At 47.8% G+C, this 26,328-nt stretch overlaps 1 protein-coding gene across 1 annotated transcript in view; it reads right to left on the bottom strand.

The window, feature by feature from the left end:
* Positions 1 to 2,737: 2,737 nt before the first annotated feature.
* Positions 2,738 to 26,328, bottom strand: part of LOC138765405 (thrombospondin-3-like) — a 60,355-nt gene continuing 36,764 nt past the window's right edge. The window contains 12 exon segments of the mRNA XM_069942447.1: positions 2,738 to 3,131; positions 3,268 to 3,407; positions 6,400 to 6,572; positions 9,418 to 9,614; positions 10,602 to 10,650; positions 11,155 to 11,333; positions 12,499 to 12,692; positions 14,297 to 14,349; positions 17,771 to 17,889; positions 18,073 to 18,232; positions 19,435 to 19,542; positions 19,625 to 19,747. Coding sequence (XP_069798548.1) covers positions 3,076 to 3,131; positions 3,268 to 3,407; positions 6,400 to 6,572; positions 9,418 to 9,614; positions 10,602 to 10,650; positions 11,155 to 11,333; positions 12,499 to 12,692; positions 14,297 to 14,349; positions 17,771 to 17,889; positions 18,073 to 18,232; positions 19,435 to 19,542; positions 19,625 to 19,747 — 1,551 coding nt within the window. The 3' untranslated portion in view covers positions 2,738 to 3,075.

Genomic DNA, 26,328 nt, shown 5'->3' with positions numbered 1-26,328 from the left:
TTGTACTTGTACAATCAGATGACAATAAACTTGTCGTGGCACAGATTCATGTGAGCATTGGCGTCCTGGTTCGTTAGGTACAGAAATTGATAACCATATAACAATTACAGCACAGAAACAGCCAACTTGTCCCTTCTAGTCCATGCCGAACACTTACTCCCACTAACCCCACTGACCTACACTCAACCCATAACCCTCCATTCCTTTCCCATCCATATACACATCCAAGTTCTCCTTGAATGCTAATATCGAGCCACTCCCTTCTCTTGTTCAGAGAGGCTACTTCTGACTCCGGTGAGGAGGTCCGGTGGGCGGACGGCTGGGGCGAGGATCCGCAGTCGGGGCGTCAGGAGCTCGGGTGAGCAGGTTATACCCCCGATTTGAGCGCAGAATTAGTATTTTGACAGCTGATAAATATGGTTCAAGTCAATAATACAGATATTCAGATCATACAACCGAATTTTTGGGTTGCACTCATGTACCCTGTACAGGAGGTCATTGCTACTGAAATCCAGGCGTTTCTTTGCTCACAAGAACCAACAAAGTGAGAGTCAAAGGCGGTAAACCCAAGGACGTCATGATACATTTCACAGTTTCACCGGGTTGTCTGACGGATGGAAAGCGAAATGAGGCATTTCTCCGATTGTCAGTAGAAGACGCGAAAAAAAAATGTTCTTGGTGTCTGACTCCTCACGGTCTCCATCAGGGATTTGGCGGAGTGGCTCCAAATATCACGCTTCGACCTAGGCTGGTTGGAGTAAAGTGAATGGGATGGTGAGTGCAAGAGAGCGGTGCAGAGGCTTCGGTCTGCTGGGTAAATGTTGCACACTTTGCCAGTTGGAGATGCCTGTGCCAAATATGGGGGCTGACTTTACACATGGATCAACAGAAGTGTTGAAAGACCTAGTGATGATTTCTCTCTCTCTCTCTCGCTTTCAGTCTCTCTGTCCCTGTCTCTGTCAGTCTCTTTCCTTCCCCCTCTCTTTATCTCACTCTCTCCCTCTCTCAGTCTCCGTCCCCGTCTGTCTCCTTCCTTCTCTTTATCTGTCTCTCTCTCACACGCACACACCCTCGCTCCGTCTTTCTCTCCCACTCTCACCCACTTCTCTCTCTCTAGCCTGTTATCAGGTTATCATGTGATTTAACACGCCTGTTCCCGAACCATATTCTAGTTCTTAGCTTCACGCCTCCCATCTGGCCAATGTTAATGTTAAATATTCCTGCAAACCTATCAGCCTCCACCTCTTGGTCTCCGGCCATTTCCGACAAGAGTTGACAACGCCACATCTATTCCGTGAGAGAGCATCGACTACACATTTAAACGGTTTACACGGGCTCGGTAGGATTTCATATCCCAATTTAGTGAGGCGACACACAACGCAATTGCAGTGGAAGATAACTCCCCACAACGCCAGTAATGACATTGGCTTCTAAATGAATTTCTTAATGGAGAATAAAGTAGCTAATGAATTCTGGTTCATTATTTTTTTCTTAAACTAATTTAAAATTCTCCAAGGCTCATTCATTGTAATCGGGTATTGCCTGCTGGGGACATAACTCGCTACGATCCCACACCTGGATGTCTTCCAGTCAGAGACCTGCTGGGAGCATCATCAGGACCAACCAGGAGGTGGAGGCGTGCGGGAGATTTGCAGGAGGTGGAGGCGTGCGGGAGGTCTGCAGGAGGTGGAGGTGTGCGGGAGGTTTGAAGGAGGTGGAGGAAATTTGCAGGAGGTGGAGGCGTGGGGAGGTTTGAAGGAGGTGGAGGAGTTTTGCAAGAGGTGGAGGCGTGCGGATGTTTGAATACTTGACAGTCAAGTTGACTTATTTATTGTTTAAGCTGAACATTTAGAGCAAAAGCTGGCTGGGCCTGTGGTGGCGCAGTCAAGTCGAAGAATTGTTAGTTGTCTTAAGGCCATGCGTCAGTGAATATAGGGCTTTGGTGAGCAACTCTGGAGTCAGGTCAGTGTAAGTGTCAGTGAAAGCTCTTCGGACTTGGCGCGGCGTTGCTTAGGGCAAGAGGGGAAGTCCGACAGGACAGAGGAATGATCCTGGAGGGTGTAAGATATTAAGGAAGTCTGCGCCTGCCTGAAGGGCACCAGCCTTCAGCTCCTGGCCAAACCTGATAGGGATTGATCACAGGGCCATCCGGGAGGCAGACAGCATCGTGCGGCGCAGATAGGGTGATGTGGTGACAGGAATGGTTCAGGCTTCCGGCAGATGGTGAACCCTGGGAAGAGAAACTGGAGAAGTGAGTGAGAATCTGCTAGAGCTCACCGCCACCCCCACCACAGCACTTTTTTGTCCTCTTGGTTGACTTTTCAGCTCACTCACCAGTCATTATAAAGGGGCGGTGAGGAGGGAGAGGCCGTGAGGGGACAGTGAGGTTGGAGTGCCTCGCTGCAGGAGGGGCAGCAAGGCAGGAGTGTCTGGCGGGGAGGAGGGAGTGAGGAGGGAGGGGCGGTGAGGAGGGAGCACCACAGGAAAGACGGAGAGGAGGGAGCTTCTCGGGAGAGATGAAGGGGAGGATATGCAGTGGGAGAAGGGAGAGACAGAGAGGAGGAAGGGCTGCGGGAGAGACGGAGGGGTGAGTGCACTGTGGGAGGGAAGATGAGGAGACTACCACAGGCAGGACATATCCCATGTCAGAGATAACCTTCGTGCGAGGTGCATAACCTTGGCCTCATTTCACTTCTGGGGCTAACATCAAGAATGGTACCAACACCAATCGTGGGAGTACGTTTCACCCCACTCTCAACCTTTATTTATTATCCATTCAATAAGACAAAACCCAACAATGGGTCATGATGAGGAGCTATAGGCTGCCGGGTTGCGTGCAGTACAGCAGTGGCCACACATGGGCTGCAAGGCAGTGAGGGACGTCCTGAGGTGGAGGTCTAATCTCTTCTTCACGCACATGTCCGGGCAAATAGTTACCCCGAACCTTAATGAACCCGAGTGGTCCCAGTACCTTTAACTTTTACAAAAATCTGTCCTCAAGGTGGGCTTCTCTCGTCTCCTGAAAGGATCCCTGCCAGGGTCAGACTGCCGGCTCTCCCTGACCCTCTGGCCTGTTCACAGGCCCAGTTGAAGCAGCTTGCGGAATGGCTCAAAGTCGTCAGGAATCGTGTCTGCAAGGTAAAAAAAAAAGGGAGCGGTCAGAAGGGTGGTGGTGGGGGAGGAGGAGGAGGAGATAATGAATATCCAGCACCCCCGATTGGGGTCTCAGCAGCTGTGGTGGGGGGGGGGAATAGGGGGCCTACTCACCGTTGCATCTGTAACGTAGGTTGGACCAAATGATGTTCTCCTGGGAGAAGCAGAAGACCCCAAGCCGACCCCCGCGCATCGTTGTGTCGATTGTGACCCCGGAATCTGCCACCAGGTTTGGCCCCTCGAACAGTTTAACTCTGAGAAAGGAAGAAACAAATCAGGAGGTGTGCGTGACAGTCTGCATAACAGATAGGAGCAGGAGGCGGCCATCCAGCCTGTCAAGCCTGCTCCCCCATCGTGGCTGATCTGATGATAGGCTCATCTCCACCCACCTGCCTTTTCCCCCATATCCCTTAATTCTCCTGCTGTGTAAAAATCTATCCAGCCTTGTCTTAAATATATTTACTGAGGTCAACGGGCAGCGAATCTCACAGATTCCCCACCCTCTGGGAAAAGTAGTTCCTCCTCATCGCTGACCTGATTCTCCCCCACCAATAGGAACAACTTACCTACCTCTATCTTATCTACGCCTTTTATAATTTTATACATTTCTCTAAAATCCCATCTCAGTCTTCTAAATTCCAGCGAGTACAGTCCCAGATGACTCGATCTCTCCTCATAGGCCAACTTCCTCATCTCTGGAATCAACCTCCACTGAACCGCCTCCATAAATATCCTTCCTTGAGCAAGGAGATCAGAACTGCATGCAGTTTGCCAGATGCAGCCTCACCAGGACCTTGTACAGTTGCAGTGCAACCTCCCTGCTCCTCAATTCAATCCCTTCACCAATGAAGGCCCACATCCCACTTACCTTCCCAATAGACCGCTGCACCTGAAAACCAACCTTTTGTGATTCATGCCCCAGCATTCTCAAGTCCTTCTGCACAGCTGCAATCGCTTGCCATTTAAATAATAACCTGATCTTCCATTTTTCCTTCCAAACTGGATAACCCCACATTTGCCAACTTGCCAGACTCTTGCCCACTCACTTAACCTACCTATAGACCCCTTTCACACTAATTACATGGAAAAACTTTTAAATAAAACATTCTTTAAAAAAAAAAGAAAATTGTAGCACGACTAAAACACCCACAAATAAGAGCATGGGAAAATATGCACACAATTTAATTAATTACCGTGGGAAAATTGTAGCAGGAATAAAACGTTCCATAGCAAGCATGGGAAAGTCACATTGGGGACAAAATGCACACATATACACACACACAACACAGTGGGTACATACAACAATCAAGGATAGGTAGATATGTCTGTGAGAGACAAATGGAAGGGAGGTAAAGATGGGGAGAGAGAAAGGGTGGGGAGAGAGAGTGCAGGCAGGCAAGAAACTAGCCACCTTTCAGACATCAGAGCTCCACAAGAAAGACAGTCTTTCTCCTGAAGTCCAACTCCTTAAGCTTGGATGTACTTCAAAAATGTTCTGGAATCTGGATGGTTCCCTTGAGGGAAGATCCTAAGGACTGACTGAGATCACCACCTCCAGAACGTCCTCCCATTTTTGACCCACAGAAGGCAGGTGCGCCCATGGTACAACAGCAAGTGCGCCTGGGAAACAGACCCTTTGACCCACCAACTCTACGCTGTCCCAAGTTGCCTTCCTGAGCTCGTACCTTTTGCTTATATGCGCTTAAACCCTGTACCTGCCCAGACACCTTTCAAGTGTTGTAAATACCCCCCACCATGTCCTCCAATAGCTCATCCCACACACGCATTACCTGGTTAAAAAATGGCTCCTCAGTTCAAATCTTTAACCTCTCATCTCAGACCTATGCTCCGCAGATTGAGAATATACTCTACTTTAAGAGGGCAGCATGGTTAGCATTATGCTATTGTGGGTTCGAATCCAGCAGCACTGTCTGAAAAGAGTCTGTACATTCTCCCCGTGACCAGCTTGGGTTCTCCTGAGCACTCCGGTTTCCTCCCACCCTCCAGAAATGTACAGGGGATTATAGGTTGACTGGGATATTTGGGCTCATTAAAGTGGAAGGGCCTGTTACCGTGCTGTATATTCCAAGAGCAGTCTCTTGTCCAGCTGTAATGTATAAGAAATTGGAGTAAGAGTTGGCCATCCAGCCCATCGAACCCTGCTCTGCCATTCAATGAGATCATGGCTCATCTCCACCAACCTGCCTTATCCCTTAATTCCCCTTCTCTTTAAAAGATCTACTCAACCTCATCTTAAATCTCCACTGCTACAACGGGCAGCGAATTCCACAGATTCCCACCCCTCTGGGGAAAGCAGTTCCTCCTCCACTCTGTCCTAAATCTACTACCCTGGATCTTGACGCTATGTCCACTCATTCACATCTCACCTGCCAGTGGAAACAGCTTACCTAACTCTGAGTTATCTATTCCTTTCATAATTGTGTATGTTTCTATAAGATCCCCTCTTGTTCTTCTAAATTCCAGCGGGTACAATCCCAGACAATTCAAGCTCTCCTCATAGTTCACCCAGTGAACCTCCTCTGCATTGCCTGCAAAGCCCGTACATCCTTCCTCACGTAAGACTAGAACTGCTCGCAGTTCTCCAGATGTGGCCACACCAGGACCTTGTACAGTTGCAGCGTTACCTCCCTGCTCCTAAACTCAATCCCTCTCGCGATGAAGGTCAACGTTCCATTTGCCTTCTTGATAACCTGCTGCACCTGCAAACCAACCTTTTGCAACTCATGCACAAGCCTTCCCAAGTCCTCCTACGCAGCCATTTAAATAATAATCTGGTCTTCCACATTTCCTTCCAAAGTGGAGAACCTCACATTTTCCATCTGCCGGACCCTTGCCCACTAACTTAACCTATCAATATCTCCCTGCAGATTCTCTGTATCCTCTGCACAATTTGTTTTTCCATTCTATTTAGTGTCATTTGCAAACTTAGATGCACCACACTCTGTCCCCTCTTTCAGATTATTAATGTACATTGTGAACAGTTGTGGGGCCAGCAGCGGCCCCAGGAACACATTGTTCACTACTGATTGCCAACGTGATTTCAACTCTCCCGTACTCACTGCTTGGAATGTTCTGTGGTGATAGAAAAGTTTTTGAAATGCACCCACTAATTATAAGCTCTGAGACACACTGTCCCTCTCTTTCAAGTGTTCCAGCGGCCGACCTTTAAGACTGAAGAGTGTAACACTCCTGGGAGGTAGTTAGTGATGTCTCTCCAAGCCTCACCTGATGTAGCCCACCTGTGGCCTGTGTACCAGATGCCAGCGGTAGGAGGTCTTGTCCTTCCAGCCGATATCGCGGGGGTCCTTCCACAGCAGTTTTACCTGGTCAGGGATGGACTCCGTGTTCCAAAGCGCGTTCCGTAAGTGCTCCCCGGGACCAGTTTTTGACTTCACAGCCTGGATTGGGGGCACAAGAGAGAAGCAGGATTCGAGAGGGCTGCTCAAAGAATGTAAGCAGATAGAATGGAGAGGGAAATAAGAACGTAAGAAGCGGGAGCAGGAGTCGGTCATATGGCCCATCGAGCCTGCTGCACCATTCAATGAGATCGTGGCTGATCTGATGATCGGCTCATCTCCACCAACCTGCCTTTTCCCCCATATTCCTTAATTTCCCTTCTCTGTAAAAATTGATCCAACCTTGTCTTAAATATATTTACTGAGGTCACCTCCACCGCTTCAATGGCCAGCGAATTCCACAGATTCCCCACCCTCGGAAAAAGCAGTTCCTCCTCATCTCCGTCCTAAATCTGCTACCCTGGATCTTCAGGCTATGTCCGCTAGTTCTGCTCTCCACCCCTATCTATACCCTTCGAAATTTTATGTTTCTGTAAGATTCCCTCTCATTCTTCTAAATGCCAGTGAGTACAGTCCCAGATGATTTAATCTCTCCTCATAGGTTAACCCACTTATCTCTGGAATCAACCTGGTGAACCTTCTCTGCACAACCTCCAAAGCCAGTCCATCCTTCTTCAAGTATGGAGTCCAGAACTACACACAGTTCTCCAGATACGGTCTCACCAGGACCTTGTACAGTTGTAGCAGAAACTCCCTGCTCCTAAATTCAATCCCTCCAGCAATGAAGGCCAACGTCCAATTTGCCTTCTTGATAGCCTACTGCACCTAAAAACCAACCTTTTGTGATTCATGCACAAGCCCTTCCAAGTCCTTCTGCATGGCAGCAAGCTTCAATCGCTTTCCATTTAAATAATTTGATCTTTCAATTTTCCTTCAAAAGTGGATAACCTCACATTTACCAACATTGTTCTCCTTCTGCCAGACCTTTGCCCACTCACTTAACCTATCCATATCTCTCTGCAGACTCTTCGTATCCTCTGCACAATTCGTCGGAGTGCCGAGGCTGCGATCATAATTCTGGGCTCCTCATTTAAGAAAGGATGTGCTGACGTTGGAGAGGGTTCAAGGAAGGTTCACAAGGATGATTCCAGGAATGAAAGGGTTATCATATTAGGAACAAATGAAGGCTCTCATTGGAATTCAGGAGAATGAGCGTGGGATCTCAGTGAAACATGTTGAATGTTGAAAGGTATGGACAGAGTAGATGTGGAAAGGTTGTTTCCCACGGTGAGAAAGTCTGAGACAAGAGGGCACAACTTGAGGATTGAGCAGCCCGCATAGAACAGAGATGCAGAGGAATTTTTCCAGCCAGAGGGTGGTAAATCGGTGGAATTTTTTGTCCATATTAATGCATTCCAGGCACACACCACTCCCTATGTATAAAACTTACCACTGATATCTCCCCCAAACTATCCCTCCCCCCCACCCCCCAAGATGTCCGCTGGCATTTTCTACCCTCTCCCTGGGAAAAAGGTGCTGACTGTCCACCCTATCTATATTGCCTCATTATCTTGTAGACCCCTCACATCTAAAGACCATAATATATAGGAGCAGAAATAGGCCATTCAGCCCATCGAGTCTGACCTGCCATTTTATCATTGGTTGATCTACTCGGCCCCACTGCCTGGCCCTCTCCCCAGAACCTTTGATGCCTTAAATGCACCCAATGAACCAGCCTCCACAACCAATTGTGGCAACAAATTCCTCAGATTCACCACCATCCAACTGAATATATTCCTCTGCATCTGTTCTAGGTGGACGCCCTTTAATCTTGTCATCCCCTTTTCTCCTAGACTCTCCCACCATGGGAAACAACCTTTCTACATCTACTCCATCCAAGCCTTTCAACATTTGAAATGAGATCTGCCCCTCAGTCTCCTAAATTCTAATAAGTACAGGCCAAGAGCTCTAAAATGCTCCTCGTATGATAACCCTTTCATTCCCAGAATCGTGCTTGTGAACCTCCTCTCAACCCTCTCCAATATCAGCACCTCTTTTACGCTCCACAGAGAAAAGTCCCTGCTCTGTTAACCACGTCTCATCTGACATGTTCTCCAATCCAGGCAACATCCTGGTAAATCTCCTCTCCAAAGCTTCTGCATCTTTCTAGTAAGAGGTGACCAGAGCTGAACACAATTTGCCACATAAGCCAGCCTTTGTCTGGCTTCTGGGATTATAGTTTATGAGCGCCTTATCTGAGAAAAAGACATACAGGTGTTGGAAAGGGTTTGGAGAAGATTTACTAGAATTATACCAGGAATTCATGGGTTAGTATATGAGGGACAAATGTTGGTTCTAGAACTGTACTCGTTGAAGTACAGAACGATGAAGGGAGGTCTCATTAGAAGCCAGATGAATGCTGAAAGGCCTGGACAGAGTAGATGTGGCAAGGTTGTTTCCCATGGTAGTGGAGTCTCGGACGAGAGGGCATAACTTCAGGATAAAAGGGTGTCAAGTTAAAACAGATGTGGTAAAAAAAAATTTAGTCAGAGGGATGTGAATCTGTGGAACTTGTTGCCACAGGCGGCTTTGGAAGCGAGGTCATCGGGTTTATTTAAGGCAGAGATTGACTAGTGTTTGATTAGTCAGGGCATCCAGGGTTATAGGGAGAAAGGTGGGGAGTGGGGCTGAGTGGGAGCATGGATCAGCTCATGATTAGAATGGTGGGGGCAGACCTGATTGACTGATAGGCCGACTTCTGCTCCTATATGTTGTGAAAAGGCCTCTGTGCTTGACAAGTCCTGTCTGTCTGTGTTTGGGTCTCTCACACTGACTCCTGCCCACCTCTCTCAGGGAAGGAGAGTCTGCTTGGGCTGAACTCTCCCTGTGCATGTGACCAGGGTGGGGGGGTGGGATTCATTCTCTGGGCCATGCTCGGCTTCTTCACCTTGAGCTGGAGAGCAGGTTCGGCCACTGCTCGGAACGGCGTGGGCTGCCAGTACGTCTGTTCCGTCTGCTTCCACATCACCACGTAGAAACTGGAACTGTCCTGATAGCCAAAGATAAAGCCAGCATAGTCATCGTCGGTCATTGTGTTCACGTGAAAGGTGCCTTCAAAGTCCACGCCGTTGAAGGCTGTGTATCCTGCCAGAGGAAAAGAGAGAGAGCCAAGTGAGAGGGAAAGCATCGGAGGAAACGAGCAGCTCACAGCTCTCAAGGACCATCATAAGCTCTCCTCGCCAAGGAGAGAATTTGCCCAACGCCAGACCCATTCTTCAGTCTCCATCCACAGCACAGGTTGTGTTGTTTTGGAGTGAAGAAGGATGAGAAGTGACTTAATAGAGGTCTACAAGATTATAGAAGGCATAGATAAGGCAGACAGCCAGCACCTTTTTCCCAAGGCAGGTGCAGCAGACACCAGTGGTCATCTGCACAAAGTGAAGGGAGGGAAGTTTAGGGGAGACGCCAGGGGTATGTTTTTTTGCACAGAGTGTTGGATGCCTGGAATGCATTGCCAGAGGTGGGGTTGGAGGCTAGGACAATTGAGGCATTTAAGAGAGAATTCACAGGACCATAAGAATGGCAGAGAGGATCACTGGAATCTCCCTGTATGGCCCCCATCGACATGAATCACCAGGATTGTTGTCTGAAGAGGGCGCACAAAATCAATTGGGAACCCCTTCCACCCGTGCACAGCAACTTTCAGCTGCTCCCATTGGGGAAAAGATACAGGAAGATAGGCGCCAGGCTGAGGAACAGCTTCTTCCCACGGGCAGCAGGAACGCTGAACTACCAAAGGAACCACTCATACTAACCACCTAAGACTCTCGTATTCATGAAACGATATTCATTTATTTATCTGTATAGATGAATACTTGTCCTGCGTCTGTATTGCTTGTCTATATGTGTGTTATATCTGGGTGTGTGTCCGTGTGCTTTGCACCGAGGACCGGAGAACGCTGTTTTGTTGGGTTGTACTTGTGACAATAACCTTCTCTTGACTTGAGAAGTGAGGAAAAGTCTAGGTTTTAATATTTTGTGGGAATATTTAATGGTAAATGCTGTAAAGCCAACAATATCTTCCTTGATAGAGCCCCAATTATTCCATATTCACACATTGTTCCAACTCACCGACAGCTAATCCGGGGTCACTGTTCATTGTCTGGACAATCTCCATTCCCTGGGAAACAAACAGACAAGCCACATTAGGGTCATTGAGGGGGGAAATCTGATGTGCTGAGGGCTTGAGGGGCATCCAGCATTCAGGTGGAAGACTGAGAGCAGGGCTGGACTCCAATACAGAGATTGGACCATTCAACCCTGAATCTCCAGTGAAAGGCAGTTAGGAGGGATCCCCTCCCAGAGCACTCCCTCCTCACTGCCTCTCACTCCTCAATGACCCTCCCACAGTGCTCCCTCCTCATCACCCCCTCCTTCCTAACCGCCCCTCTCAATTCACTGCCTCTCCCTCCCTCAGGCGCTCCCTCCTCACTGCCCCCTTCCTTGGCAGTGCCCCCTCCCTCCACACTTCCCCTCCCTCTTCACAGCCCCCTATCCCACCATGCTATCCTGTTTCTACTGGGGCTGAACCTGAGTCAAGCCCACAACGTACCACAGGACCTCTGGTAACAGGGAGTCAGTTAACATAGGCAAGACCCACAGAGGGACAGAAGCTCAGATTCACCTGGTTTAGGACCACCCAGTTGGGGTCAATCTGCGCATCCCCTTCCGGATCCAGGACAACCGTCTGATAAGCTCGGAAGTCGGTCAGAGTGACCTCTGCGCTCTCGGGACACACGTCGAACTCGTCAAACACCGTGTCGTTATCAAAGTCGTTTTCACACACGTCACCAACCCCGTTACCTGGAAATAAACCAAGCTGATTAATTTTCCTTTTTGTTGTAATCCCACACCCAGTAAAGGAGTTTGAAGGCTGTCTGGTTAGAGATAATCTGTCAGTCTGTCCGCAGATGGATGCTTCTCGCTGCACTAAACATTGATGTCCACCATATCCCTACTGCTCACTCCAACTGAGATCCCCACGTCTACAATACCAGACTGTACTACAATACCCCCCACCGCTAGTGTCCATGTCTACAATACCAGACTGTAATACAATACCCCCCATCGCTAGTCCTCATGTCTACTATAACAGACTGTCGGAGAATACCAAACCCCACCCCACTGCTAGTTCCCACATCTATACCAGATTGTAGGACAATAGCCCCCACCCCCGCCACCACTGCTAGTCCCCATGTCTACAATACCAGACCAGTCCCCCCACCCTTCACCCTCCACCCCCACCCCTCTCATCAATCCTGTACTGATGATCCCTTGCAGGGATTATTCGGGGGGGGGGGGGGGGGGGGGGGAAATACAAGTTCACTTAAAGTTGATTTTTAAATTTTAGACAAATGGCACGGTAACGGGCCCTTTCGGCCCACGAGCCCAATTGACCTACAACTTCCGGTACGTTTTGGTGGGAGGAGACCGGAGCCCCCCTAGAGGAAGACCCATGCAGACAAGGGGAGAACGTACAAACTCCTTACAGACAGCGCAGGATTCGAACCCCGGGCTACTGGTGCCGTAACTGTGTTGCGCTAATCATTGCCGGCCTAATTCATTCTTTCAAAGGAGAAATAATCTTCATTAAAACTACCTGGAGATATCTGGTCTGGGGTCAGATTTAGATGTTTAATTATTAAAAGTGTTATTTACAGCACAGTAGAAGCTGATTCTAGCCATTGAAACCCGTGCCATCCGTAACACCCAATTAACATTAATGCAATATGCTTTTGGAGAGGAGGAAAGGCAGGTTGGTAGAGATGAGCCCATTATCAGGTCAGCCATGATCTCTCTGAATCGCAGAAATGGCTCGACAGGCAGGATGGCTAGCTGCTGCTCCTATTTCTGATATTCTTGTGTTCCCTCAGACCCCACCCTCTCCCCTCCATGCAGGCGTCAGCCTTGCTGGCCCCAGGAGCCTGTTGAGGGATTCCCTCAGGCCGGAGTGCCCTCAGTCACTGACCGTCGGAGTCCTTCTGGTTGGGGTTGGCGATCAGTCGGCAGTTGTCACCTCCCGACGCTCCATAGTCAGGAATTCCGTCATTGTCGTCGTCGTCGTCACACTCATCGCCCAGGCCGTCATTGTCCGAGTCCAGCTGGGAGCTGTTGGGAGTCTCCGGACAGTTGTCTTTGGAGTCCTGATGACCGTCCCCATCGCTATGAGGGCAACATCAGGGGAGTCAACACTGAAGCAGGGTCCCAGCAACCCAAACTCCCCCCCCTTGATTCAACTGGTCTAAGCTTGCCACTTCAAATATGGCCATTCACCCCACTGAATCAATACTATCCCACAACCCTTTTCTCTACCACCCCACCTCTCAGTCATTTCCTTGCAGCCTATTCTCCTTTATCTGCACGCCGGTGGTCACGTTACCCCATCGACCCACGTGATGTAAGGGTTGTGGGAGGAAACCAGAGCACACTGGGGTGGGGATAGAACCAGGTCGCTGGTGCTCTGAGGTACTGTCACCAACCCTTCAGCCGGTGTATTGTCACTGGGATCGCTGGGGGGGGGGGGGGGGGTGCAGACCGTACCAGGTGACACCAATGGGGGAGGGGTGGGGGAATGGGGTGGCACCAAAATGACTGTCTATAAAATTTTTGTGCAGTTTTAGCAGAAAAGTATTATTCTTTATAAAAATATCCCTGTCATTAGTTATAACAAGAAAATCATTTCTTGTAACCCTAGCAATAGATCTATGAGGCTAAAACTCAATGCTCATTTACTTTTTGACCATTCTAATGTGCTCTGGTCAGACCTGTCATTATTACCCAATGACAACGACGCTTCGAATCATGAGATTTTGACTGCAGGCAAGCGCTATTGTTTTTGTGGCCTCTGGCGTGTAAGATATTGTAATTTAAAGGTGTAATTTTAATTTTGCTGGTTGTTTATCTGACTACTATTGCCATTACAGTAATATAGGGGAATTACGACTTACGAGTAACTAAGAATTCCGTAGGGTCTGGTACGGGAGGAAGTCCATGGTGGGGTGGGGGTTAACATCATATGTTACTGCACTGCGTGACACCAACCCCAGTGATGTCACTGAGCATTGCCTCAAGGTCTTCCACGCAGGGAGGGTCAAGAGTCATCCAGATAGAAGTTTTGGACTCGTCATTAAGAAAGGACGTGCTCGACGTTAGAGAAGGTTCAGAGGTGATTCTGGGAATAAGGAGGCATTTGGCAGCTCTTGACCTGCACTCGTTCGCATTTAGGAGAATTTGGGGCAGGGGTCTCAATGAAATATTTTGAATGTTGAAAGGCGAGGACAGAGTAGATGTTAGAAAGGTCGATTCCCATGGTGGGAGAGTCTAGGACAAGAGAGCACGAATTCAAGATTGAAGGGCATCCACTTGGAACAGAGATGCGGAGGAATTTCTTCAGCCAGAGGGTGGTGGAATTTGTTGCCACGGGCTGTTGTGGAGACCGAGTCATTGGGTGTATTTAAGGCAGAGGTGATAGGTTCTTGAATAGCCAGGGCATCAAAGGTTATGGGGAGAAGGAGCTAAGTGGGAAAATGGTTCATGATTGAATGGCGGGGCAGATTTAGATGGGCTGAATGGCCTATTTCTGCTCCTTTGAATTATGGTCTTGCAGGGAGGTTGGTGTTGCCTTCCTGTAAACCATCAGCAATTGGGCCACTGAATGTCCCAGCTATCGTGTGGGAGGGAGTTGCTCACAGGAACATTGGCCTCACGCAGTACATATCAGTGGCAGGAACCTCCCGGGCGTGGAGTTCACAATGAACCCGGCGTACCTGTCCTGATTGTTGTCGCATTCATCACCCACAAGGTCATCGTCTGCGTCTGTCTGCAGACAGGGAGAAAAAGACAAACAGGTCACTCACGGTCAATGTGGCGGTTAGCGCAACGCCGTTACAGCGCTGGCGACCGGAGGAATTGAATCCCGCGCTGTAAGGAGTTTGCCCGTTCTCCCCGTGCCTGCGTGGACTTTCTCCGGGGGCTCCAGTTTTTATCCCACCGTTCAAAAACGTACTGGGGGTATATGTCAATTGTTGGGTGTAATTGGGCGGCACGGGCTCGAGGGGCGGAAGGTAGTGTTATTGTGATGAATGTGTATAAAGATCAGTCCCTGTCCTGGTAACATCCTCAAGTGATGTAAAGTGGAAAGAGCGGGCAGCTTCAGGTTCTTGGGTAGGGGGGAAAGGGGGGGGAAAAGGGAGGGGAAGAGGGAAGAGAGAGGGTAGAGGGGAAAGTGGGAGGCAGGAAAGGGGAGAAGGGAGAAAGGGGGAGAGGGGAGGGAGGGAGGTGGGAAGAAGAGAGAGTGCCATCCAGTTGGAGGGTGCCTGGATAGAAGAGGTGATGTTGATCCTCCAATTCGCAGGCGCTCTCAGTCTAATAGTGCACGAGGCCATGGGCAGATATATCAGTGTGGGAATGGGGTGGGGAACTGAAATGGGTGGCCACTAGGAGTTCCAGGTTGTGGTGGTGGACAGAGCCAAGGAGCTCAACGAAGCGATCTTCCAGTCTGCGCCAAGTCTCACAACATAGAGATCAGGTTCTAAGGCAGGGGTGGCCAAAACGCAGCTCTTTGACGGTGTAATGTGCGGATCGCAGAAATATGTTGACTGGAGGAGATATCGGTGCTCCCAAAGCCACCCCGGGACACTCCAAATCCCTGCAGCCGGACCAGGATCCCCTGACTTCACCCTGCCGGTCTTCAGTGGGTCGTGTGCGCTCGGCTGTGGATGCTGCAATGGTGCAGGTCTCTGCAGAGACCGGTGGCAGTAGTGTTCCCGACATGAACACATCGGAAACAGGAGTAGGTGTCGTCCACCCGGCCTGTTGGGCAAGCTCCCACATTCAGTAGGCGCCATGCAAAATGGGGTTAACCAGGCAACTGATGCAGCAACTTGAAAGGGTCCGACCCGGTCAGCGGCACCTAAATCAACCAGGTCCCTGCCCTACATCAGAGGTAGTCAGGGAACCCATTTAAACTTACCTAGGTCGCATCCATGGGCGACTTGAACACAAAAATGGACGACCCGATTATTCCGGTGACACCAGCACTTGCTGGGGCTGCAAGCTGGTGCCAGGTTCAAATGTAGAGGAGGAACTCCGCAGTGCAGGCCAGGCTGAAACCTGCTTCCCGGGAAGTGTAAGGTTGAAACCTTTTACTTCATTTCATCTGGTGAATGCGTGGCGCATCATCGCAGTGGGAGGGGGGGGGGTGCTGGACCCCCCCCCTTGAAGTCACCGGGTTGGCAATTTAATAGGGCAATCCCCCTGCAGGTTAAAAGGTGCTGGAACCACCTTTGAACCGTTAAACCCGCCTGGGTCCCAGGTGTGGACGTTGAAAAGCGCCTGGTGAGAACACAGCTGATCTGGCCGTGGACCCAGCCCCGCCTTCCCCACCCCCCCATGACCCTCATTTCCCAATGATGCAAAACTCCATCTCACCCTATCTTAAATATACATAATAAGGCAGCCCTTACTGTTTCCTTGGGCGGAGACTTCCACAGAAAATCAGTCAGGATTTTGAAAGTATTTGGTATGTTTGTGTGTTCATTTTGATTATTGAAATGAATACAAATTAGCAGTTTAAAAACACATTAATAAATATTACGTACAGTAGTCCACCCCTTATATCCGGAGGATATGTTGCAAGATCCCCAGCGGATGCCTGAAACCACAGATAGCACCGATCCCTAGGGAGGTCCACGATACGATACATTCTGTGAAATAGGACCTTCTGCGATGTGGATGTTGTACGAGCACCATATTTAACAAAGCTATATGGGATACTGCAGTGTACCTGTAAACTTTTTATTTGTAAGTAGGGATCAGTGTGCGGATGGACACAGGGCTGTGGGGAGAGAGGGGGGCAGTGGGATCAGTGTGGGGACTGATACAGGGCTGTGGGGAAAGCAGAGCAGTGGGATCAGTGTTGGGACTGATACATGGCTGTGAGGAGAGAGCTGGGCAGTGGGGTCAGTGTGGGGACCAATACAGGGCTGTGGGGAGAGCGCGGGGCAGTGGGATCAGTTTGGGGACTGATACAGGGCTGTGGAAAGAGAACAGGGCAGTGGGGACTGATGCCGGGCTGTGAGGAGAGAGTGGGGCAGTGGGATCAATGTGGGAATGGACACAAGGCTACGGGGAGGGAGCGGGTCAGTGGGATCAGTGTGGGGACTGATACAGGGCAGTGGGGAGAGCGGTGCAGTGGGATCAGTGTGCGGACTGATGCAGGGCTGAGTGGGGAGAACAGGGACAGTGGGATCAGTGTGGGGTCTGATGCTGGGCTGTGGGGAGAGAGCGGGGCAGTGGGATCAATGTGGGAATGGACACAGGGCTACGGGGAGGAAGCAGGTTAGTGGGATCAGTGTGGGGACAGACGCAGGGGTGTGGGGACAGACGCAGGGGTGTGGGGACAGACGCAGGGGTGTGGGGACAGACGCAGGGGTGTGGGGACAGACGCAGGGGTGTGGGGACAGACGCAGGGGTGTGGGGACAGACGCAGGGGTGTGGGGACAGACGCAGGGGTGTGGGGACAGACGCAGGGGTGTGGGGACAGACGCAGGGGTGTGGGGACAGACGCAGGGGTGTGGGGACAGACGCAGGGGTGTGGGGACAGACGCAGGGGTGTGGGGACAGACGCAGGGGTGTGGGGACAGACGCAGGGGTGTGGGGACAGACGCAGGGGTGTGGGGACAGACGCAGGGGTGTGGGGACAGACGCAGGGGTGTGGGGACAGACGCAGGGGTGTGGGGACAGATGCAGGGGTGTGGGGACAGAACGGGGCAGTGGATCAGTGTGGGCACCCAGAGGAACCCCATACAGACACGGGAAGAACGTACAAACCCTAACAGACAGTGCTGGATTCAAACCTGGGTCGTTGGCACTGTGTTAGCGGTGGTGTTAACCCCAATCTTCTTTACCTCTATACCCTGGTAATTCAGGCACTTAACCCGTGAGATTCTGTCTCCACCATCCCCTTCTGGTGCCTCACTCCCAACATTGCTGTGTACAAAGCACTCAGAACATTACACTACCACCCCGGCACCCAACGTCAGAACCTCCCTCGAGGTCCGCACGAGGCGCCATGGCCATGAGGGGGAGTTACATTACGATCCACCCTCAGACCACAGATAGGACTCTGCCTGTTGAGGAGTGCGTGTCTGCACCTCAATCCTGGGATGGAAGGAGTTCGCTGGAAGGGGGGGAGGGGGGAACGTGCATTCAGGGAGGGGCGCGGCCCAAGGTGGACATACCTGGGTGGGGTTACTCAGTTCAGGACAGCTGTCACACGCATCCCCCACTCCATCCCCATCCCTGTCCGTCTGCAGGGGGTTTGGAACGGCTCCGCAATTATCCAAACTGTTGGGAATGCCTGGAAAAGTGAGGCAAGAAGGAGGGTTGGATAAGGAGGGAGGGGAGGGGACATTCTGGGGGACCGTGTGTGGTGTAGACTGTGTGCAGAGACCGCATGTGAGGACGGCGAGGGCGAGACGGAGAGGTGTGAACGTGGCGGAGTGGGGACAGGGCAGGGCGAGGCTTGGGAAATTCCACCCACCATCTCCATCGATGTCATTGTCACAGGCATCCCCCTCACTGTTGTTGTCCGTGTCCCTCTGACTGTTGTTGGGAACGTTAGGACAGTTGTCACAGGCATCCCCAAAGGAATCCGTGTCAGAGTTCTGCTGGTCCTTGTTGGGTACCAGTCGGCAGTTGTCCTGGGATAGACATGGATCGGGTTTAATTCACAGCCCAGTCTGGAGGTTCCTGCAGTCGGCTGGAGGGAAGCAGGTCTGGTCCCTCCATTCATAATAGTAATTTCCCCCCCCCACCACCATTGGGGAAGAGATGAGGGGGAAAGAGGGAAAGGGAGAGAGAGGGTGGAGAGGGGTGGGGGGATAGGGGAAGGGAAAGCGATGGAGATTGGAAGAGGGATAGAGGGGAGGAGAGAGTAGAAAGGGGGAGAGGCAAGGGAGAAAGGCGGAAGGGGAGAGAGAGGATGGAGGGGGTGGGGGATACAGGAGGGGGAGAGATGGAGATGGGAAGTGGGGGAGGGGGTGAGAGAGTAGAAAGGGGAGAGGGAGAAGAGGGGGAGGGTAAGAGTGGGGAGAGAGGGGGAAAAGGGGAAAGGGGAGAGAAGGGTGGGGGGAGGGAGAGGGGAGGAGAGAGAGAAGGGGTGAGAGTGGGGGAGAGAGGGGAAGGGTGAGAGTGGGGGAGAGAGAAGGAGAGCAAGCAATGGAAAGAGAAAGAAGGAGAAAGAGGGGGTGATAGAAAGGGAGAAAAAGATAGTGAAAGAGAGAGAGGGTGAAATTGAGAAAGAAAATGAGAGAGAGTGAAAGACAAGCAGTAGCCCACTCTTGGACCCAGTGGTACCAGGACCACCCAGGGTCCCACTCCCAGTCCCCGGACCAGCCAGGGTCCCAATCTCTGACCCTGGTGGTGTCAGGATCAGACTGGGGCCCACTTGCAGACCCTGAACCAACCAGGGTTCACTCCTAGAACCTAGACCAGTCAGGGATCCCATTCCCATACCCCGGAACAGCCAGGGGCCCTGCTCCTGGACCCCAGTAGTGGCAGTATCAGCCAGGAGTTTACTCTGAGTCCTCAAAGTTGCCGGGACCTTCCCATGACACACTTAAGGACCCCAGACCAGCCAAGGGCCCACTCCCTCTCCCCAGACTAGCCAGGTGCCCAGTCCCAGATCCTGGACCAACCAGAGGCCCACTCCCAGTCCCTGGACCAGCCTGGGACCCACTCCTGGACCTCGGACCAGGCAGGGGCCCACTCCTGGACCAGCCTGCAGCCCTCTCTGGACCCTGGACCAGCCTGGGGCCCATTCCTGGACCCTGGACCAGCCAATGGCCCACACCCGGTCCCTGGTGGAGCCAGAACCAGTGAGGAACTCTCCTGCGGTACCAACCTGAACATTCTTGATGCCATCCCCATCAGCATCATCATCACACTGGTCTCCCACACCGTCCTTGTCAGCATCCTCTTGCCCAGAGTTTGGCGTGTACAAGCAGTTGTCCTGGAGAACAGAAATGACACATCATTGCCATATTACACACCGTCTCTTTCCTGCCGTCTTTGGACTCCTAAATGAACCTCACGCTGGTAAAATAACGCGGCTTCAGACCCATCAACTCTAACTCTGCTCTTCCAGACTGTCTACTTGCTCTCTGTCCTATGTACGAGATGTCCAGCTGGACTGCTCGCTCACCAATACATGTAATCTTGAACGATTGGAGGAAGAGGTCAGGCCCAAGACCCAGACTTCCACAGTCCTCACAGCCTAGAGAAGTAGTGACCAGCAATGTGCTGACCAACCAGAGATTTTCTCCACTCCCCCCGCCCCCATCCTTTGTTTTTATTTTTCACACTATAAACCACATTGATCAAGATACATACATTTTCCTTTTCAAATATATACAGTGTCGTTTTCTCCACCCTCCCTCTTCCCATCCCACACTCCCTACCTCCCCTCCCATTCATTTAAAGTTCAGAATCTAAGATACATTAAACCCGTCAAATAATGTTGTCACTCAATAAAAATAAACAAGAAATTCCACTGAATCAATTCTTTTCATTCCCTTCTCCTTCTGTCATTTTAGGTGGTAGATGTCCCCGGTAGGTTTTATCTATTGTGTTTCATGTATGGCTCCCATATTTGTCAAATATTGTAATATTATTTCTTAAATTACATGTTATTTTTTCTAAGAGAGTACATTTATTCTCAAGTTATCTTCTAATTTCCAGATTGACATAATACATTTTTTTGCTACAGCTATCCTAACAAATCTTTTTTGTGCACCATCCAAATCAAGTCCAAATTCTTTGTTTTTTATGTTACTTAGGAGGAAGATCTCTGGGTTTTTTGGTATATGGCTTTTTGTGATTTTATTTAATATCTGGTTTAGATCTTCCCAAAATTTTTTCACTTTATCACATGTCCAGATTGCATTTCCTTTTTACAGCGAAAACATTTGTCAGATACTGTTGGGTCCCATTTATTTAACTTTTGAGGTGTAATATATAGCTTGTATATCCAGTTATATTGTATCATACGTAACCTTGAATTTATTGTATTTCTCATAGTTCCTGAGCATAACTTCTCCCATGTTTCCTTCTTTATCTTTATGTTTAGATCTTGTTCCCATTTTTGTTTCGTTTTACCATTTGTTTCCTCATTCTCCTTTTCTTGTAGTTTAATATACATGTTTGTTATAAATTTTTTGATTATCATTGTAGGATTTCAGTTGGTAGTATGCCAACACTGTATCATGAGTTATATTATATTTATCCTTCATTTGTTCAAAGGATAATAATTTATTTCCTGAAAAGCAATTTTCTATTCTTTTGATCCCTTTTTTCTCCCATTCTCTAAAGGAAAGGTTATCGATTGTAAAAGAGATTAGCTGATTTTGCGTCGGTATTAGTTGTAGTAGTTGGTAATTTGTTTTATTCCTTTCTACATGAATCTTCTTCCAAATATTGAGCAGATGATGTAATACTGGAGAATTCCTATGTTGTACCAATTTTTCATCCCATTTATATAATATATGTTCGGGTATCACTCCCCTATTTTATCTAGTTCTGATCTAGTCCAATCTGTCTTTTCCCTTGTTTGATAAAAATCTGATAGATATCTTAATTGTGTGGCTCTATAATAATTTTTAAAGTTTGGCAGTTGTAAGCCTCCTTGTTTGTACCATTCTGTTAATTTATCTAGTGCTATCCTCGGTTTCCCCCCTTTCCATAAAAATTTCCTTATTATTTTCTTTAACTCCTTGAAGAATTTCTCCGTCAAGTGTATTCGCCATGCCTGAAATAGGTATTCTATCCTTGGGAAAATGTTCATTTTAATACAGTTTATCCTTCCTATTAGTGTTAGTGGTAAGTCTTTCCAATGCTCTAAGTCATCCTGTAATTTTTTCATTAGCGGATAATAATTGAGTTTATATAGATGGCTGAGGTTTTTATTTATTTGTATACCTAGGTATTGTATTGCTTGCATTTGCCATCTGAATGGTGATTCTTTCTTAAATTTTGAGAAATCCGCATTATTCATTGGCATTGCTTCACTTTTATTTGCGTTAATCTTGTATCCCGACACTTCTCCATATTCCTTCAATTTCTTATGTAATTCTTTTATTGATATTTCTGGTTCTGTTAAGTATACTATAATGTCATCTGCAAATAAACTGATTTTATATTCCTTCTCTTTTATTTTTATCCCTTTTATTTTATTTTCTGTTCTTATCAGTTCTGCTAGTGGTTCTATGGCTAACGCGAACAATAAGGGCGATAGTGGGCATCCCTGCCTTGTTGATCTGCTTAAGTTAAATTGTTTTGATATATATCCATTTACTGTCACTTTCGCCAATGGCCCCTTATATAATGCTTTAATCCAATTAATATATTTCTCTGGTAAACTGAATTTTTTTAGTACTTTGAATAAATAATTCCATTCTACTCTGTCAAATGCCTTCTCTGCGTCTTAAGCCACCGCTACTGTTGGAGCTTTATTTCCTTCTACTGCATGAATTAAGTTAATAAATTTACAAATATTGTCTGTTGTTCGTCTTTTTTTAATAAATCCAGTTTGGTCTAGATTTACTATTTTTGGTACATAATCGGCTAATCTGTTTGCTAATAGTTTAGCTATTATCTTATAATCTGTGTTAAGTAAAGATATTGGTCTATATGACACTGGTGCGAGTGGATCTTTCCCGGTCTTTGATATTACTGTAATTATTGCTGTTTTGCATGAATCTGGTAAGCTTTGTGTTTTATCAAACTGGTTGATTACTTCCAAGAGGGGAGGAATTAATAAATTTTTAAATGTTTTATAGAATTCTATTTGGGAATCCATCCTCTCCTGGTGTTTTATTATTCGGTAGTTTTTTTTAATTATCTCTTATATTTCTACTATTTCAAATAGTTCTGTTAATTTATTTTGTTCATCTATTTGTAATTTCGGTAGTTCAATTTTAGTTAAAAATTCATCTATTTTGTCTTCTTTCCCTTCGTTTTCAGTTTGGTATAATTGTTCGTAGAATTATTTGAAGTTTTCATTAATCTCCGTTGGATTATATGTGATTTGTTTGTCTTTTTTCCTTGATGCCAATACCATTCTCTTAGTTTGTTCTGTCTTAAGCTGCCACGTTAGAATTTTGTGCATTTTTTCTCCTGTTTCATAATATTTCTGTTTTGTCTTCATTATGTTCTTCTCCACCTTATATGTTTGTAGTGTTTCACATTTTATTTTTTTATCTGCCAATTCTCTTCTTTTAGTTGTGTCTTCCTTCATTGGTAATTCTTTTTCTATATTTGCTATTTCCCTTTCCAACTGCTCTGATTCCTGATTGTAGTCCTTCTTCATCTTGGTTACATAACTTATTATTTGCCCTCTGATGAACGCTTTCATTGTGTCCCATAGTATAAACTTATCTTTCACTGATTCCGTATTTATTTCAAAGTACATTTTAATTTGTCTATCAATGAATTCTCTAAAATCCTGCCTTTTAAGTAGCATGGAGTTTAATCTCCATCTATACATTCTTGGAGGGATGTCCTCTAACTCTATTGTCAATATCAGGGGTGAGTGGTCCGATAATATTCTAGCTTTATATTCTGTTTTCCTAACTCTGTCTTGCATGCGAGCTGATAACAGGAATAGGTCTATCCTTGAATATGTTTTATGTCTACCCGAATAATATGAATAATCCTTTTCCTTTGGGTGTTGTTTCCTCCATACATCCAAAAGTTGCATTTCTTACAAATTATAAATTTGGTTACTTTGTTCTTTCTGTTAATTTTTTCCCAGTTTTATCCATGTTTGAATCCAAATTAAGGTTGAAATCCCCTCATATTAGTATGTTCCCTTGCATGTCTGCTATCTTCAAAAAAATATCTTGCATAAATTTTTGAATATACATTAAGTAAATTCCAAAACTCCAAATATATCTGACATTTTATCATTACATATCTCCCTGCTGGATCTATTATTTCCTCTTCTATTTTAATTGGTAAATTTTTACTGATTAATATAGCTACTCCTCTAGCTTTTGAATTATATGACACTGCTGTTACATGTACTATCCAAACTCTCTTTAATTTCTTGTACTCCATTTCAGTTAAATGTGTTTCTTGCATGAATGCTATATCAATTTTTTCTTTTTTCAGTAAATTTAGCAGTTTCTTCCTTTTGATTTGGTTATGTATTCCGTTAATATTTAAAGTCATATAGTTCAACATAGCCATTTCATACTTTGTTTATCTTTCCTTTCCGTTTCCTCATCATCACCTTTCCTTCTTATCCATTTCTCCTTTCTTGTTTTGAACACTTTATAAGACAACATTTCAAACATTTCTCTTATTCTCCTATCTAAAATTTCTTTAACCCCACTATCCCCTCCCCTTCCTGAGTTGCCCTATATCCCTTGTCGGGCAACCACATCTCCTCTCTCCATTTGGATTTGCGAATTCACTCGCAAGCGTCAATTGATTTCGCAGTGACCGTAACTCCTCCCCACCCAGCACCCCCAGAAAAGATTTTAATTTTCATATATAACAAAGGTCACTCTCTTAATTCTCTCCTTACTTCCTCTCTTCCCTTTCTTTCCCTTATTAATTCTTATTTATACTATATATTTTCCTTTAAATACGGATACACTCATGTACACACATTTCTACATACACATCTATATATATATATATAATATACTCATGTATATATATATATATATATATATAGATATACACACACATCTATGTATATACACACAAATATACACACATACATATAGTTCATGGTCATTTTTGTTCTCGTTACATGTCTTCATCTCTCTGCTTGTTTTATAGTTGTTCTGCAAATTTTCGTGCTTCCTCCGGATCCGAGAATAGTCTGTTTTGCTGCCCTGGAATAACTATTTTAAGTACCGCTGGCTACTTTAGCATAAATTTATATCTTTTTTTCCATAGGATCGCTTTTGCTGTATTAAACTCCTTCCTCTTCTTCAGGAGTTCAAAACTTATATCTGGATAGAAAACATTTTTTGACCTTTGTATTCCAGTGGCTTTTTGTCTTTTATTTTCTTCATTGCTTTGTCCAATATATTTTCTCTTGTTGTATATCTTAGGAATTTTACTAAATGGATCTTGGTTTTTGTTGTGGTTGTGGTTTAGGGGCTAATGTTCTGTGTGCCCTTTCTATTTCCATTTCTTCCTGTTATTCTGGTCTTCCTAGGACCCTGGGATCCAATCTTTTATAAATTCTCTCATATTCTTGCCTTCTTCCTCTTCCTTCAGGCCCACTATCTTTATATTATTTATTCTATTATAATTTTCCATTATATCTATCTTCTGAGCTAACAGCTCTTCTGTCTCTTTAACTTTTTTATTAGATTCTTCTAATTTATTTTTAAAGTCCTCTACTTCCATTTCTATGGCGGTTTCTCGTTCTTCCACCTTGTCCACTCTTTTTCCTATATCTGACATGACCATCTCTAATCTATTCATTTTTTCTTCTGTACTTTTAATTCTTCTTTTTATTTCACTAAATTCTTTTACTGATTCCATATATTCTTTAAAAAAAAAATATCCATTGTCTTGCCCTTCCCTTCTTCTTCCATTTCTCTATGTTCTTCTTCTTCTTCCTCTGGGTTCGTAATCTGTTGTTTCCTTGATTTCTTTTTACTCTCTTCTTTCTTGTTCTCGTTGTTTTCTATGTTCTCTTCTTGTTGTTGTGCTGTAGTTGTCATTCTCAGCTGTGGAGATCGACTCTTCAGCTGGTCCCCCCTCCCGTCAGTTTTTTTCTGTCATGCCCGGTTGCGCACTTTTGCTTGGCTCCGCGAGCCTTTTTTGTAGTGCCAAGCTCAGGACTTCGACTGACCTGAGGGAGCGGGCTTCTCTCTCCACAGCGGGCCTCCTAGGACAGGTAAGGCCTTCACCTTCTTCTTCCGATGTTTTTTCTTCTTCTCTTCTTCCGTTGCTTTCAACTTTTCTTTCTTCGCTGCCATTTTCTTCCCACCTGTACTTTCACTTTATTTTAATTTTTGTGTTTGTGCTTTTCTGTGTTTTTTTTTTTAACTTTTCCGGAGAGGGCTGGAGTTCTCCGACCGGCCACTACTCCATCACGTGACTCCTCCCCCCCCACCCCCCCGCACCCATCCTGAGGCAGAGTACATCATTGCCTGGGCATGCATCTCAGGAAAGCCGTCAGGTTCCAATGTGCGCAGTGGGACTGAAGATGTTCAAATCTTTGAGGCCATTTCTGATATTTGTGTTCAATTCCTCTTGAGGGAACCTCACTTTTCCCAGTGATCTCACTGCTCTCCAACTGTAGCCTACAACCATTTCTGCAGCGTGCGGGGGGGAGGGGCCGTGCGGGGGGGAGGGGCCGTGCGGGGGGGAGGGCCGTGCGGGGGGAGGGGCCGTGCGGGGGGAGGGCCGTGCGGGGGGGAGGGGCCGTGCGGGGGGAGGGGCCGTGCGGGGGGGGCCGTGCGGGGGGGGGGGGCCGTGCGGGGGGGCGGGGGCGAGGGGGCGGCGGGGGCGAGGGGGCGGCGGGGGCGAGGGGGCGGCGGGGGCGAGGGGGCGGCGGGGGCGAGGGGGCGGCGGGGGCGAGGGGGCGGCGGGGGCGAGGGGGCGGCGGGGGCGAGGGGGCGGCGGGGGCGAGGGGGCGGCGGGGCGAGGGGGCGGCGGGGCGAGGGGGCGGCGGGGGCGAGGGGGCGGCGGGGGCGAGGGGGCGGCGGGGGCGAGGGGGCGGCGGGGGCGAGGGGGCGGCGGGGGGCGAGGGGGCGGCGGGGGCGAGGGA

The sequence above is a fragment of the Narcine bancroftii genome, chromosome 5 (assembly GCF_036971445.1).
Source record: "Narcine bancroftii isolate sNarBan1 chromosome 5, sNarBan1.hap1, whole genome shotgun sequence".
Classification (NCBI taxonomy): Eukaryota; Metazoa; Chordata; class Chondrichthyes; order Torpediniformes; family Narcinidae; genus Narcine; species Narcine bancroftii.
This window is presented reverse-complemented; position numbering and strand designations above follow the sequence as displayed.